This window comes from Watersipora subatra, chromosome 11 (assembly GCF_963576615.1).
Source record: "Watersipora subatra chromosome 11, tzWatSuba1.1, whole genome shotgun sequence".
NCBI lineage: Eukaryota > Metazoa > Bryozoa > Gymnolaemata > Cheilostomatida > Watersiporidae > Watersipora > Watersipora subatra.
The window spans coordinates 25,979,146-25,992,599 of record NC_088718.1 but is presented as its reverse complement, the minus strand read 5'-3'; the positions used below and the strand labels follow the sequence as shown (position 1 = coordinate 25,992,599).

At 34.5% G+C, this 13,454-nt stretch overlaps 2 protein-coding genes across 2 annotated transcripts in view; both read right to left on the bottom strand.

Moving 5' to 3' along the window:
* The window catches only part of LOC137407910 (NACHT and WD repeat domain-containing protein 2-like), a 47,430-nt gene that overhangs the window by 26,530 nt on the left and 7,446 nt on the right, over window positions 1-13,454 (bottom strand). The window contains exons 6-16 of the mRNA XM_068094293.1: window positions 12,132-12,702; window positions 11,880-12,030; window positions 10,573-10,719; window positions 9,849-10,054; window positions 9,418-9,569; window positions 7,112-7,321; window positions 4,609-4,732; window positions 3,646-3,777; window positions 3,438-3,541; window positions 3,050-3,219; window positions 1,124-1,344 (exon numbers count right to left, since the gene is read on the bottom strand). Coding sequence (XP_067950394.1) covers window positions 1,124-1,344; window positions 3,050-3,219; window positions 3,438-3,541; window positions 3,646-3,777; window positions 4,609-4,732; window positions 7,112-7,321; window positions 9,418-9,569; window positions 9,849-10,054; window positions 10,573-10,719; window positions 11,880-12,030; window positions 12,132-12,702 — 2,188 coding nt within the window. The remainder of the gene's footprint in view (window positions 1-1,123; window positions 1,345-3,049; window positions 3,220-3,437; window positions 3,542-3,645; window positions 3,778-4,608; window positions 4,733-7,111; window positions 7,322-9,417; window positions 9,570-9,848; window positions 10,055-10,572; window positions 10,720-11,879; window positions 12,031-12,131; window positions 12,703-13,454) is intronic.
* LOC137408418 (uncharacterized) overlaps window positions 1-13,454 on the bottom strand; it is a 309,349-nt gene that overhangs the window by 288,741 nt on the left and 7,154 nt on the right. The gene's annotated exons all lie outside the window — the stretch shown is intronic.

The following is a 13,454-nucleotide window of genomic DNA, read 5'->3' as shown; positions in this document are numbered from 1 at the left end:
ATATCTACTAGTAACATGATATCAACTTTATGTTTATATCTACTAGTAACATGATATTAACTCTATGTTTATATGTACTAGTAACATGATATTAACACTATGCTTATATCTACTAGTGACATAATATCAACTCTATGTTTATATCTACTAGCAATATAATATCAACTCTGTGTTTATACCTATTAGTAGCATGATATCAACTCAATCTTTATGTATACTAATAACATGATATCAACTCTATGTTTATATCTACTAGTAACATCGATAATAACATTGATAGTAACATGCTATCAACTCAATGTTTACATCTGCTAGTAACATGATATCAACTCTGTGTTTATACATACTAGTAACATGATATCAACTCTATGCTTATATCTACTAGTAACATGATATCAACTCTATGTTTATATCTACTAGTAACATGATATCAGCTCTATGCTTATATCTACTAGTAACATGATATCCACTCAATGTTTATATCTACTAGTAACATGATATCCACTCTATGTTTATATCTACTAGTAATATGAAATCAAATCTATGTTTATATCAACTAGTAACATGATATCAACTCTATGTTTATATCTACTAGTAGCATGATATCAACTCTATGTTTATATCTACTAGTAACATGATATCAACTCTATGCTTATATCTACTAGTAACATGATATCAACTCTATGTTTATAACTGATAGTAGCAGGATATCACCTGTAGGTTTATATTTAACAGCATTGGATTAAAAACTCTACGCTTTAAACTACTATCAAAAACTCATAAGCCTAATGTTTGTATTTACTAATACTAGATGTTAGGTTTTCATCTACCTTAACTTTAGTGTAGTTGGACTGTAAATACTTGAAATACATTTATACATTTCATGTTCATAACAAATGAGTTTGTTGTGCTTCAGTCATTTTGGCTGTATTTAAATTTATTGAAGGATTTTATTGAATGAAGATGTGAAATACTCTTTTCTGTTAGTCATCTGCTATTTTTGCCTGTCTCCTATTTGCTATAAAATGGTGTAGCCCCGCTCTGAAATTTGTAACCTTAGCAAAAACAACTACCACTATAGGAGATAAAAAACCCATAAGAGGACTGCCCCACCACTGCTAACCTTTCCTCCATTGGCCTCACGGGTGACCATGTAGTCTTGTACCGAATTTCTGATGCGGGCCCAAAGAACGGCAGGAAGGCGTCGGAGTGGTGGTACGTGGTACTGGAAAACATCGTTGAGCACTTCGTCATCCAGAGAAATGAGATCTACCAACTCATTCTCAGTAAGGCCGAGGTTGGAGAGGTGCAGATAGGCAAACAGCCTGTGTACGAGAAGGTCTCCTATAACAATTAACTAGTAATGATATATACAAGTCTGTATAACAGCAAGTCTTATATAACAGTAAATCATCATTAGATAGCATATAATTATATATACCAGCCAGTCTGCTGTGGGAGCATAAAAGAATGATTGCAGTGCGTTAGACTGAATTTAACTATTCAGAAGAAGGATGCAGGTTGGTTCTGAGATAACAAAAAAGAAACAGAAATTACAGCAGTCGTCTATGACTATGACTGAAAACAGAATTTCAGAACTGAAGCATTCAATAAACTTAAATAATGCTCAAATAACCAAATCATAAACTCTGCTGATACAAACAAAACATAAATTTATTTTAAATACATAGAGTTCAATAATGGCAAGATTAAGGTCAACAAAAAGCTTTTACCTGGATATAAGTAAAGACAAACACTGAGCTAATAACTTTCTATTAGTAGAGAAAAGTGTAGGGTTGATATCGTTTTAGTAGTAGATACAAACAGAGTTGATATCATGTTATTAATAGATATAAAGATAGAGTTCACATCATGTTACTAGTAGATATAAACATAGAGTTGATATCATGTCACTAGTAGATATACACATAGAGTTGATATCATGTTACTAGTAGGTGTAAACATAGAGTTGATTTCATGTTACTAGTAGATATAAACATATAGTTGATATATTGTTACTAATAGGTATAAACATAGAGTTGATTTCATGTAACTAGTAGATATAAACATAGAGTTGATATCATGTTACTAGCAGATGTAAACATAGAGTTGATATCATGTTACTAGTAGGTATACACATAGAGTTGATATCATGTTACTAGTAGGTATACACATAGAGTTGATATCATGTTACTAGTAGATATACACATAGAGTTGATATCATGTTACTAGTAGGTATAAACACAGAGTTGATATCATGTTACTAGCAGATGTAAACATAGAGTTGATATCTTGTTACTAATAGGTATAAACATAGAGTTGATATCATGTTACTATTATATACAAGCATAGAGTTGATATCATGTTACTAGTAGGTATAAACATAGAGTTGACATCATGTTTCTAGTGTATATAAACATAGAGTTGTTATCATGTTACTTGTAGATATAAACAATAGAGTTGACATCATGTTACAAGTAGATATAAACATAGAGTTGATATCATGTTACTAGTATATATAAACATAGCTGATATCATGTTACTAGTAGATACAAACAGAGTTGATATCATGTTATTAATAGATATAAATATAGAGTTCACATCATGTTACTAGTAATTATAAACATATTTATATTATTCACTAGTATATTATGTCAAATATTCAAGTACAATCATGACATAATATTCACGAGTTCATATTCTGTCACTTGTACATATAAACATAGAGTTGGTGTCCTGTTATTAGTACATATAAACAGGGTTAATATCATGTTACTAGTAAATATAAACAATGAGTTGATATCATCTTACTAGTAAGCATGAGCATCACCTAGACAGCTGATATATAAAATGTTATTAATGTTTTTAAAGCGCTATACTGTCCCACAAATAAATAAAGTTTAAATATAGAAAATCTATAAAACCAGTATCAAGCCAACCAAAATATCACATGCGTGATCACAAGAACTGACCAGAATAGAAACACAAATAATTAAACAGTTTATTAAAAGGGTATGTTATCTTATTTTTAGAACAAACCAAAACATACCATTTTTCTTTTTTAGTTCATTGTAGATGTAACGAATGCACTTCACAGGAGAGTTGATTTCAAAAAGCAGCTCCTTTAACTTTGTGTCCTCCATATAAGATCTCATCTTAATCACCACATCAAAGATCAGCTTGATATAAAGAGGACTTGTATTAGCATCTTCGTTAAACCTGGCAGCAAAAGCCAATACAGTTTATATCTACTAGTAACAAGATACCAACTATATGTTTATAACTACTTAAAAGGACATCAACTCTATGTTTATATCTATTAGTAACATAGTATCAACTTCATGTTCATTTATATTAGTAATATGACATCAACTTTATGTTTATATCTACTAGTAACAGAGTATCAGCAACGAGCAGTATTAGAAAAAGTCAGTCACCTCCCGGAGACGATGTTAAACTGGTCCGGAGTAAGTTGTCTCTTACATGCCACAAGCCAGTCCTTCATCAGCTTCATGGCAAGGTCTGTTTCAAGAATTTTCACCTGCAGATCAAACCATCAGCATAAGACAAGGCTAGAAATACCAGTCATTCAGACAATCTTTCTAATTTTTCTTTATATTTCAACTTACAAATCTAATCACTCACCTCTACGTACTGTTTCTGGCTGTAAGGCCTCAATCTGATCAAGTCAAGGATGTTGTGGTCCTTGGGCAATGTTGAAACTATCAGCTTGACATTAGAAGGTAACCTAAGAGGCAGCCAGGCAAGTGTGTGGGCCTAAAATAAAGAAGACCGGTTCCTGTAGGAGTATTTGAAGACAGGTAAGCACATTTGAGGACAATTAATTTTCTTAGAATAAAAATTACAGACATTTCATTATCAAAATGTTGAAGCAGCCAGGGCACAGCCGAAATATCAGTCTAAGTATAATTTTATTGTTGACCTGCCATAGTTTACCATAAACAGTGAAGTTACTGCAATCTTTACTATACAGTGAAGATATTCCAGGTTACGACATCTCTGTTATATAATTTTTTCGCCTTGTATTGTCAGACACAATGTTTTTGATCTCGGCCATATGAAATTTTTCCTCTTTACGATATCAATGAAAATCTTTCTCGAAATTAAAATTTGACAGATGGTGTGCTGAATACACTGAAATAACGAACATGCCGATATGCTATTTGTTGAAATCCCTCTCATAATGCCAGAAAGAGATTCGATGCTCACTCTCTTTCAGCCCAGCGTCATTCGCTATAAGTTATAATAAAAACGAATCTATAAACAGGTGAAAACAATTTAGATGGTGACAAGGCTGAAGTTCAGTATAGTAAAATTAATATTAAAACTTAGCTTTAAGTATGAGCTTCGTAAGCTGAAATCATTTAGCTAAATTCAATTTCTCTGTTACGCATTTGCCTCGAAGGTAAGAACTCCCCATGGTACGTAATGCACGTAGTACATCTAACAACAACAAACTAACCTAATATTCTACTAGTAACCAGCAAATGTGCCTGACACAGTCACATACAATTAATAAAACTATAGGATTAGATTACAGTCGACATTATAGCGAGTATACAAATCTTTTAATTATAATCTTGATACCTTTCCGTAAGCAGAAAGTTGATCAAGTGAGTCAAGAAAGATCACAACTCTGTAGTTCGTAGGAATAGAGATGAGGGTGAAGAGGAGTTTCTGCATCGGGTCCTCTGTCTGTGGTGGCACAAACCTGCCGAGAACAAGAAGATTCACTATGGCTAGATAGGTGCAATAACAGCAAGGAGACGCTGATTAAGATATGAGACCCTAAAGTCAACAGACTCATCTCTATCTTAAACCATAACTGTCATGTACAACTGTTATCATATTTCCTAGGTAAATCAGACACGCTGATTTCAATTTTGTACTCAAAATAAAGATTGGTCCACTAACCTTCAAAGTCATAAAGGCTTTTTTAAAGCATTTTAATAACCGTCTCGAAAACAACACAATCGGCATAACATGCTCTGCCAAAAATATATGTGACGTAGCCTAGATTTTTAGGAATGGAAGTAACAGGGTGTTTAGTCCAACTTAGAATGATAGAGATGAGTGTCTTAAAACCCATTATTATCGCAAGTCTGATTATAAAATAATCTGTCTTTTATGAAAGGTAGATAAACTATTTAACATTGCTCGCAGCTTGTGACATGATGTTTAATAGGCTAAACGCTGAGAAAAATGAGCTCAAAAAAGCGCGATTTTATCACAAGCTAGCGTTGTTATTGCAATTTTTTGAGCTCATTTTCAAATATGCAATGTTAAATAGCTTATCTACTTTTCAGAAAAAACTGAGATTATTTTGAAGGCTGAATTTAGATAATAATGGGTTTTAAGACACCCATCTCTATCATTCTAAATTGGACTAAACATCCCTAACTTCCGTTCCTAAAAGCTAGGCTATGTCACATATCTATGGGCGGAGCTTGTTGCGCCGATCGTGTTGTTTTTGAGACCGATATTAAAACGCTGTAAAAAACCTTTATTATTCTGAAAGATAGTGGACCAATCTTTATTTTGAGTACAAAATCGGAATCAGCGTGTCTGATTTACCTAGTAATTACGATAAAAGTTGTACGTGACAGTTATGGTTTAAACATGACAGCCAGAATGGTTAAAGATTAAAGTCAACAAAACTTGATCGCGTTTAAAACACTCGACTATCGACTATATCATAGTAAGAAACTTACCTTAGTGTACCAAACGGTGCAAACCTGTGTCAGTCCGTGTTGTTTCACTTGGCGATAAACCTTTTTAAAATCTTTTTATTTATTTGTATTACAACAACTAAAAACCTTTATAATTTTTGCCTTATGATGCCAACACTGAAACAAACTAAAATCATACAATCGTATACCAAATAATTTTTCGTTGTAATCGTAGCCAAACAGACATTATTTAGCCATTACTTTCATTTTGATGAAAGTAATGGCTAAATAATGATTTCACATTTACATTTAAATACCTTTACAGTTTTATTTATCCTCCTAATTTACTTTAACAAAACACTTCTTCCATGATATGAAATTTAAAAGTTACAGTTGTTTAAAGAAGTTTGAAAACCTTTACAGTTGTTTTCTTTTTTTTTAATTCATTTGAACTGCACAAAAAACCCCGTTCCAAAAATATGAAATTTAAAGGTTGTGGTTGTTTAAAAAAGTTTGAAAACCTTTACAATTGTTTTCTTTTCATCTTAATTCATTTTAACTGCACAAAAAACCCTGTTCCCATGATGTGAAATTTAAAAGTTAGAATGGTACATGTTGTATATGTTAAATAAAAATAAATTATTAGCTATTATAGTTGAGTAATTATGATGGAATCTGTATTACTATTTTAAGACAAAAATTGGTGCTTGGCACATACTTTATTAGTCATCATAAGTACTATTTTGTAGACTCTTTTCTACTGCTCACTTTCTGTTATCAGTTCGTAAAGATCAAAGAGTGTCAAAGTGGCAGTCAAATAGAGGCGGCGTTCAATTAAAGGACAGCGCTGTAATTTCAACCTAAATCCTATAGTAGCTCTCTATAAGAAGCGGAAGACAAATAAAGGTTTTACAGTATTTGCAAGCAATAGATATCAACTTATAGAAAAATTGCTCAGCTTCACAAAGCATATTTATTTAGGGATCTACGACAATTTGGAAGCAAGTTATAGCAACGTTATTGCTTACATATCCAAGGTTAAAATAGCGTAACTTATTGCGTCGGTACGCTGGGCATTGCCAAGCCGAATGCGCTCGGCAGTGAAAGGGTTAAACAACATGTGCTGAACATGACTTCTGGTGCAAAGACTAGAAATTGCTAAAAATCCTGCTGTGTATCAAAGCATTCATCAGTGGAGGTTTGGCTGTACTTAGATGCAGTACAGGAAGAATTCCATTTCATGTATACATATGTATATGTCCTAATAGAAATTATATATATGTATAAATACATATTTTTCCATTCATCAACTATGATGGTATATACAAACAGACATACATATGAACATGGATGCACACGTTCGTAGATACATATGTATGTATGAACGTATGAAGCCTTTCAAATGGAGCAGTGAAACTCACTTGCAATAGGTAGATAGCTGTGTAGTGATGCTGTGTATGAGGGAGCCAATGTTTGTCGAGTCAGGAGTTGTCCCAAGGAATCGTCTTACCACCACAAGGTCATCCTCTCCAGTATCCCCCAACCAGTCATAGACTCTTATAGATGCCACAGCCAACAGGCTGGTTTTACCAAAGCCCGAGTCACCATACATGGTGAAGGGAAAGGAAGATCTGTGGATCACAAGCATTTTTACCTGCCGTGTCTGTATTTCTTTAGGTAAAAGACTGAACAATCTCTATATATAAATCTCAAACTTTGGGCGTCTGTCTGTATGTAGTTAAGTATGTCCAGCTATAACTATTAAAATCTTGGAATTAACCGCCCACATTCTGCTGGATTTAAACTCACGAAGACAGCAACTGCAGGTTTGTAATCCAACTGTATAACCACAAGTCTACAAAGGCTCTTTTAATTCATAGATCTTACTATATAACGTATACACCCTTTTCCTAATTTCACATGCTAAATGATGTATTAATTGAAAGTTTATGAACTCTATGAAACACAATGTTTTTTCGTCCTCGCCGTATTAGGGCTAATTTGTTTACCGCAAAATAATAGCTACAATAAATTCTCTCGAAAATAAAATTTGGCGATTGTATTTCAGTTCTACGTCATCCGTTATGGTAAAAACAGGTTCGCAAACAGATGAGTGATAAAATTTTGGTTAAAAGTTTACCAAAATGTATACATAAACTTCATTCAAGTATGTTCTTAGTAGCTAAATTCATATAAGTTAGATTCAGTGCTTATGTTACACATTTGTCTGGAGGGTAAAAACTCTACACGTAGTACATTGTAATGTTACATTTTCTTGCAGATCATAACCGCAAAATGCACCAAAGTTATTCTAGGTAACTATAGTTACTAAGGCTAACATATTGTTTTGTTATTATGCTTTAATGATGATGGTTATGGTGATTTTTATCAGGAGGCGTTTGCATTAGGTAATTACTATGGGTTTCTATGCCACTCTATATGTCTACACAATATTTTCCTTTCATGATGCCAACACTGAAACAAACTAAAATCATACAATCGTATATCAAATAATTTATCATGGTAATCATAGCAAAACAGACTATATTTAGCCATTACTCGCTAATGATTTCACTTTTACATTTAAACACCTTCACAGTTTTATTTTTCTTTCTAATTCATTTCAACAGAACACTTCTTTCATGACATGAAATTTATGTTAGTTGTTTAAAAAAGTTTGAAAACCCCTACAATTGTTTTTTTTCTCTCAACTCATTTTAACTGCACGCAAAACACTTTTCCCATGATATGAAGTTTAAAAGTTAGATTGATAAATGTTGTATAAATTAAATAAAAATCAATTTTCTGTCCGAACACTTATTAATTACCTGGGCAACCCCAGGCATTCAGCTAGTGATTATATAAAGTCGCTTTGTGAAAAAGCCATTCTAGAGGCCGAAATAAATGTATACTACATATCTATGGGTGAATGAATTTTAAAAATATTTTTAGTGTCTATAAAAGATATTAATATATATCTTTTGTAGAACAATATTATTATATCTCTTTTATTTATTAATAAATAAAATATATTTATTTTATATTCATTTACTGAAAAATTAGCAGAGCTGCAGTTCGAAATTGTTTAGCTTGCAGACAATTGTTCAGTCACGACAACCAATCACAGCAGATCAAGTGCACAGTTCCACTTCCTCACACACAACAAGTTTAGTTTCACTTTGCGAATACAAATACAAATTTTATTAATTTTTTTAAATGCACCGATAACTGATCAGAATAACCTATTCATTTTCGAGAATAATGTTTAGTGCCAGTATAGATTGGTCAAAGTGTGCGCTTTCGACACAAATCAGTCTTCACAAAAACTGACCGTGAATTCATAGAACCATTTATCAGCTAGTATGGGAACAACTGAGATGTCTAGAAAAAGATACTGCTACAGTGTAAATAAACAGGTAATAATTTTCTTTTTGTAGCAAGCAGCTTGGAGAGTTTTCTCCTCTCATTTAATCAGTTAAGGAAACAGCTTAGCTCGAGAAAAGGTTATTGAGGCAGCCAGGCTTTCAAAAGATTCATAAAATACACGTTTACAGACCAATATAGAAAAGGATAGTGACTATTTGGCATAAATTGTACAGTTCTACGAGTGTTTGGAAGTTTTTTTGCATCAAATATAAATAATGTTAAAAATAACAGGTTTTCTGAAGTCATCTTCGCTACAGCCATTTCAGCAAGTGGGAGAGTCAAAGCAAGCAAGAAGACTCACTCTGAATGGATATATTTTCTAATGGCATTCATGATGTCATCCCTTCCCTGAAAGGTTTTGTTCTTCGCAATGGCCTGGTGATCATGCTCCGCTATTTCTGTCAGCAAGTTGGCTTGAGAGTTTTGTTTTAGAGAATTCTTTTTCTCTGCAGCCTGTAGATGGTGTAGTGGGTATAAAACTTTCCAACCAATAAAATATACTCAGTGTATTTACCTGACAAATAGCAAAGTGACAAGAATTCTGAATAACAAGAAAACCGATGAACGTACAAGCAAAGTTTTGCTGATGATCACGTCAGCATATGAACAGTGCTGAAAAGAGCTTAAAATTATTTCATATTTCACACATAAAAGATATCATGAAAGAATGCACTAAATTTCCATCAAGAATCATGGATCTGGGTCATAACCGCATGAGAAATAAATAATAACCTGTGTGATGAGCCTTTTTACTTGCTCCTCAAACTTCTCTCCGAGTTCCTTTAAATATTCCTTGAGACTTTCCTCATTTGTACCTCCTTTGTCGTTCCACTCCACATCAGCAAAGGTAAAACAATTCGCAGGGCCAAGATGTTTTTTCGTTGCCTCCACCAGATTCTTGATCATCCCAGTTGTTTTGCTGTCCTCGACGTTTTGACCTGAAGTCAATAAAGGATTCTGCATCCCATGCAAACGGAACTCTACCAAGTGTCTGCACCAGATTAACTTGAATCATTGTGTGGAAATGTGTAGATTTTGTAATGGTAGATAGCATTGGGTCAAGAAATAGGGCAAGCCTGAATTATTTTGAGCTGGTCTTGACTGGACTGGACTGAACTGCTCATCTAGCAATCATCAGAAATGTAATTACGAAGGTATCACCAGTCAGTCCGTGTAAAAACAGACATTCTAGAAACTAGCAACAAAATTTGTTTGGTTAAGACAATTTTTTATGTAAAAACTCAAGCATTTGAAATTCCCATGAAGAATATCCATGTTAAAAACTCTAACAGTGAGGTTTAGCATGCGTTCTCACCAAACCAACCATTTGCTTGAGGGCTCTAGACATTCTATGACAGTAAATCCATCAGTACCTGGAGTCAGACATCTTGGAAGCAATCTATTTCTCACAAGCATTGATGTTTGGGCCTAAAGATAATTCCTAGCAAACACTCACCATCGACTTCCTCCAACTCCACAAATCGGTACGCCTTGGCATGCTTATAATTGATATTGACAAGGTTTCTGACAAAGCAAAGAGCATGATTTCTAGCCTTCTCTTCGGAGAGAGACAAAATTCCGCGATGTACCTCTTCCTCTGTCACTGTAAAACGCAAGTGTTTGGTGATGAAGCTACACTTGCAAAATTATTTCATCATTGTTCTTTTCTTACTTGTCCTTACTCCATTTTTTATTTCATTGGTCAGTTTTACGAAAGGATTGATTAAATTTCGTGCCGTTTTGCATCAAAGGAGTATTCTAGTAAACCCTAGAATATTCTAGAATTCATATCGAAATACTTATTAATAATACATTGATAGGCTATACAGCATGCGCTATACAATAATTTACAATGTAAAAAAGGAAGTTTACGGAGTTGTCACCTTATGAGTATTACACCTTAGACGTTTATTGTCATGTGTAGATGCAGAACAGTGTTGTGAAATCTGTGAAACCCATGCAACCAGTTATCATTTTTAGTACAAATGTCAAATGTAAACTCCTAGTCTCAACAAACTCCTCTTTCTTCACTTCACCTTACCTCATGAGATAGTAATAATAATAATATCAACAATACTCTTCATGCAGAAAAAGACTACTCTTAGTAATAATAGACTTGACTATAACAATAATTTAGTTGTTAAAAGTTCCTTTTTTATAAGGGAGAATACGTTAACAGAAAGCTGATGTTGGATTTCATTGGAGTAAGTCAGCAAATGGCTGGTAACAGTTAAAGAGTTAGACAATCTACCTGCACCACGATGTGTGAAGCAAGCTGTCGGGTGAATACTGTAAAACGTAGCTAGAAACACTAACTTAGTAAGAGGAGGTTGGAGCCAACTCTGTAAAAAGCCTTATTTCATGTGTTAGGCAAAACCAAACGAGTTATCCATGCTTACTAACCTGGCCATACAAAAACTAAACACAAACCTCATCTCTGAGGGACTGGAGAAATCTTAGAGAAATTCATGAGTAGACAAGTATCTCAAAAAAGATATTGAGTGTGTTGGGAGTGGTAATCACTCACCCGACATTCAGTGCTGTTCAATAGAAAAAGCTTGTGCATAAATCGACAGCTAACATATCGTAACAACTAAATGAAATATCCATTGAGCATCTTAACAAGAAAGGTTTTCGTACAAATTAAGGTGAATACATGGTAACATTATAAATACCTCTGCAAAACACAGGTTGTTTCTTTACCATGTTGTATATTACATTCTGCAACATAGAGGTCCTATAATCACGCTGGGTGCAACTGACCTGACCAGAAGTACTTCTTCGCACGCTCTTCATCCATAAGTTTGTCATCAATGGCCTTCTGAGCTGCCTTCCTCAAGCATTCATGCAGCTGCGGGCTATACTTTTTAGTGAAGTCTTCTTCGCTAACAGCTGGATCCCTTTCATTTAAAGGCTAATAAATATAGACAAGCAGTCAATAAACATAGTTACATCGCCTCATCACTGATAAAAGAAATGAGTCATTACATCAACTGAATCATGAGTCATACCAACAGTTAGATCATGAGTCATACCAACAGCTGAATCACGAGTCACACCAACAGTTGGATCACGAGTAATACCAACAGTTGGATCATGAGTAATACCAACAGTTGGATCATGAGTAATACTAACAGTTGGATCAAGAGTAATACCAACAGTTGGATCATGAGTTACACTAACAGTTGCATCATGAGTCACACCAACAGTTGGATCATGAGTAATACCAATAGTTGGATCAAGAGTAATACCAACAGTTGGATCAAGAGTAATACCAATAGTTGGATCATGAGTCACACCAACAGTTCGATCAAGAGTAATACCAATAGTTGGATCATGAGTCACACCAACAGTTAGATCATGAGTCACACCAACAGTTGGATCAAGAGTAATACCAACAGTTGGATCAAGAATAATACCAATAGTTGCATCATGAGTCACACCAACAGTTGGATCATGAGTAATACCAATAGTTGGATCAAGAGTAATACCAACAGTTGGATCAAAAGTAATACCAACTTTTGGATCATGAGTCACACCAACAGTTAGATCATGAGCCATAATATCAGTAGTATTGTAACGAAAGCTCAAAAAGTGTAAAAGTTATGTGCCTGGACTATGATCGTAACAAGTTTCATTACATAAATTTGTATGGTTCTAACAGCTAGACAAACTTTTTCCTCTGTGAATATTTATCTAGCTTTCCATTCCCTCCCACTATCTCACCCTTCCTCTTCTCTTCTCCCTCTATCTCACACTTCCTTTTCTCTTTTCGCTATCTCACCCTTCCTCTTCTCTTCTCGCTATCTCACACTTCCTCTTCTCGCTATCTCACCCTTCCTCTTCTCTTCTCGCTATCTCACCCTTCCTCTTCTCGCTATCTCACCCTTCCTCTTCTCGCTATCTCACACTTCCTCTTCTCTTCTCGCTATCTCACCCTTCCTCTTCTCTTCTCGCTATCTCACACTTCCTCTTCTCTTCTCGCTATCTCACCCTTCCTCTTCTCTTCTCGCTATCTCACACTTCCTCTTCTCTTCTCGCTATCTCACCCTTCCTCTTCTCTTCTCGCTATCTCACCCTTCCTCTTCTCGCTATCTCACCCTTCCTCTTCTCGCTATCTCACACTTCCTCTTCTCTTCTCGCTATCTCACACTTCCTCTTCTCTTCTCGCTATCTCACCCTTACTCTTCTCTTCTCGCTATCTCACCCTTCCTCTTCTCGCTATCTCACCCTTACTCTTCTCGCTATCTCACACTTCCTCTTCTCTTCTCGCTATCTCACACTCTCTCTTGTTTGCCTTCTCGTCTGTGAACTACCATTTTCTATCTGTTTTCTTTT